Below are 435 nucleotides of genomic sequence, written 5' to 3'. Positions count from 1 at the left end.
GCTGGACTGGTGCCTGGACCAGCTGAAGACGCTGCAGACCAGGCACTCGGTCAGCGAGATGGCTTCCAACAAGGTAAGCTTCCCCGGCACGGACACCCCTGCACTGCAGAGCCCCCCAGGACGGGCAGCCGGGGGTCCTGCCTGCCCCCCCTGCGCCGCTGAGCCCCCTCTGCTGCCCGCAGTTCAAAAGGATGCTGAGCCGGGAGCTGACGCACCTCTCGGAGACCAGCCGCTCAGGGAACCAGGTCTCCGAGTACATCTCCAGCACCTTCCTGGGTGAGGATCCCCCTGGGGGGACACCTCCTGGTGTCACCTCTCTGCCGGCACAGGGTGGGCTTTGCGCCCACAGGGACCTGGGCACGAATCCTGCGGCACCGTGTGCCCATGGGGAAGGTGCCAGGGGCTGGGCTTTGCTTCTTGCACAGAAAATAAATG

General features: G+C 65.7%; 1 protein-coding gene across 1 annotated transcript in view; it reads left to right on the top strand.

Annotated features, from left to right (window-relative positions):
- Positions 1 to 7: 7 nt before the first annotated feature.
- Positions 8 to 435, top strand: part of LOC104511769 (cAMP-specific 3',5'-cyclic phosphodiesterase 4D-like) — a gene marked incomplete at both ends in the record, with an annotated part of 2684 nt that continues 2256 nt past the window's right edge. Inside the window, 3 exons of the mRNA XM_010154508.1 lie at positions 8 to 73; positions 183 to 276; positions 350 to 393. Coding sequence (XP_010152810.1) covers positions 8 to 73; positions 183 to 276; positions 350 to 393 — 204 coding nt within the window. The remainder of the gene's footprint in view (positions 74 to 182; positions 277 to 349; positions 394 to 435) is intronic.

This window comes from Eurypyga helias, unplaced genomic scaffold, assembly GCF_000690775.1.
Source record: "Eurypyga helias isolate BGI_N326 unplaced genomic scaffold, ASM69077v1 scaffold23396, whole genome shotgun sequence".
NCBI lineage: Eukaryota > Metazoa > Chordata > Aves > Eurypygiformes > Eurypygidae > Eurypyga > Eurypyga helias.
This window is presented reverse-complemented; position numbering and strand designations above follow the sequence as displayed.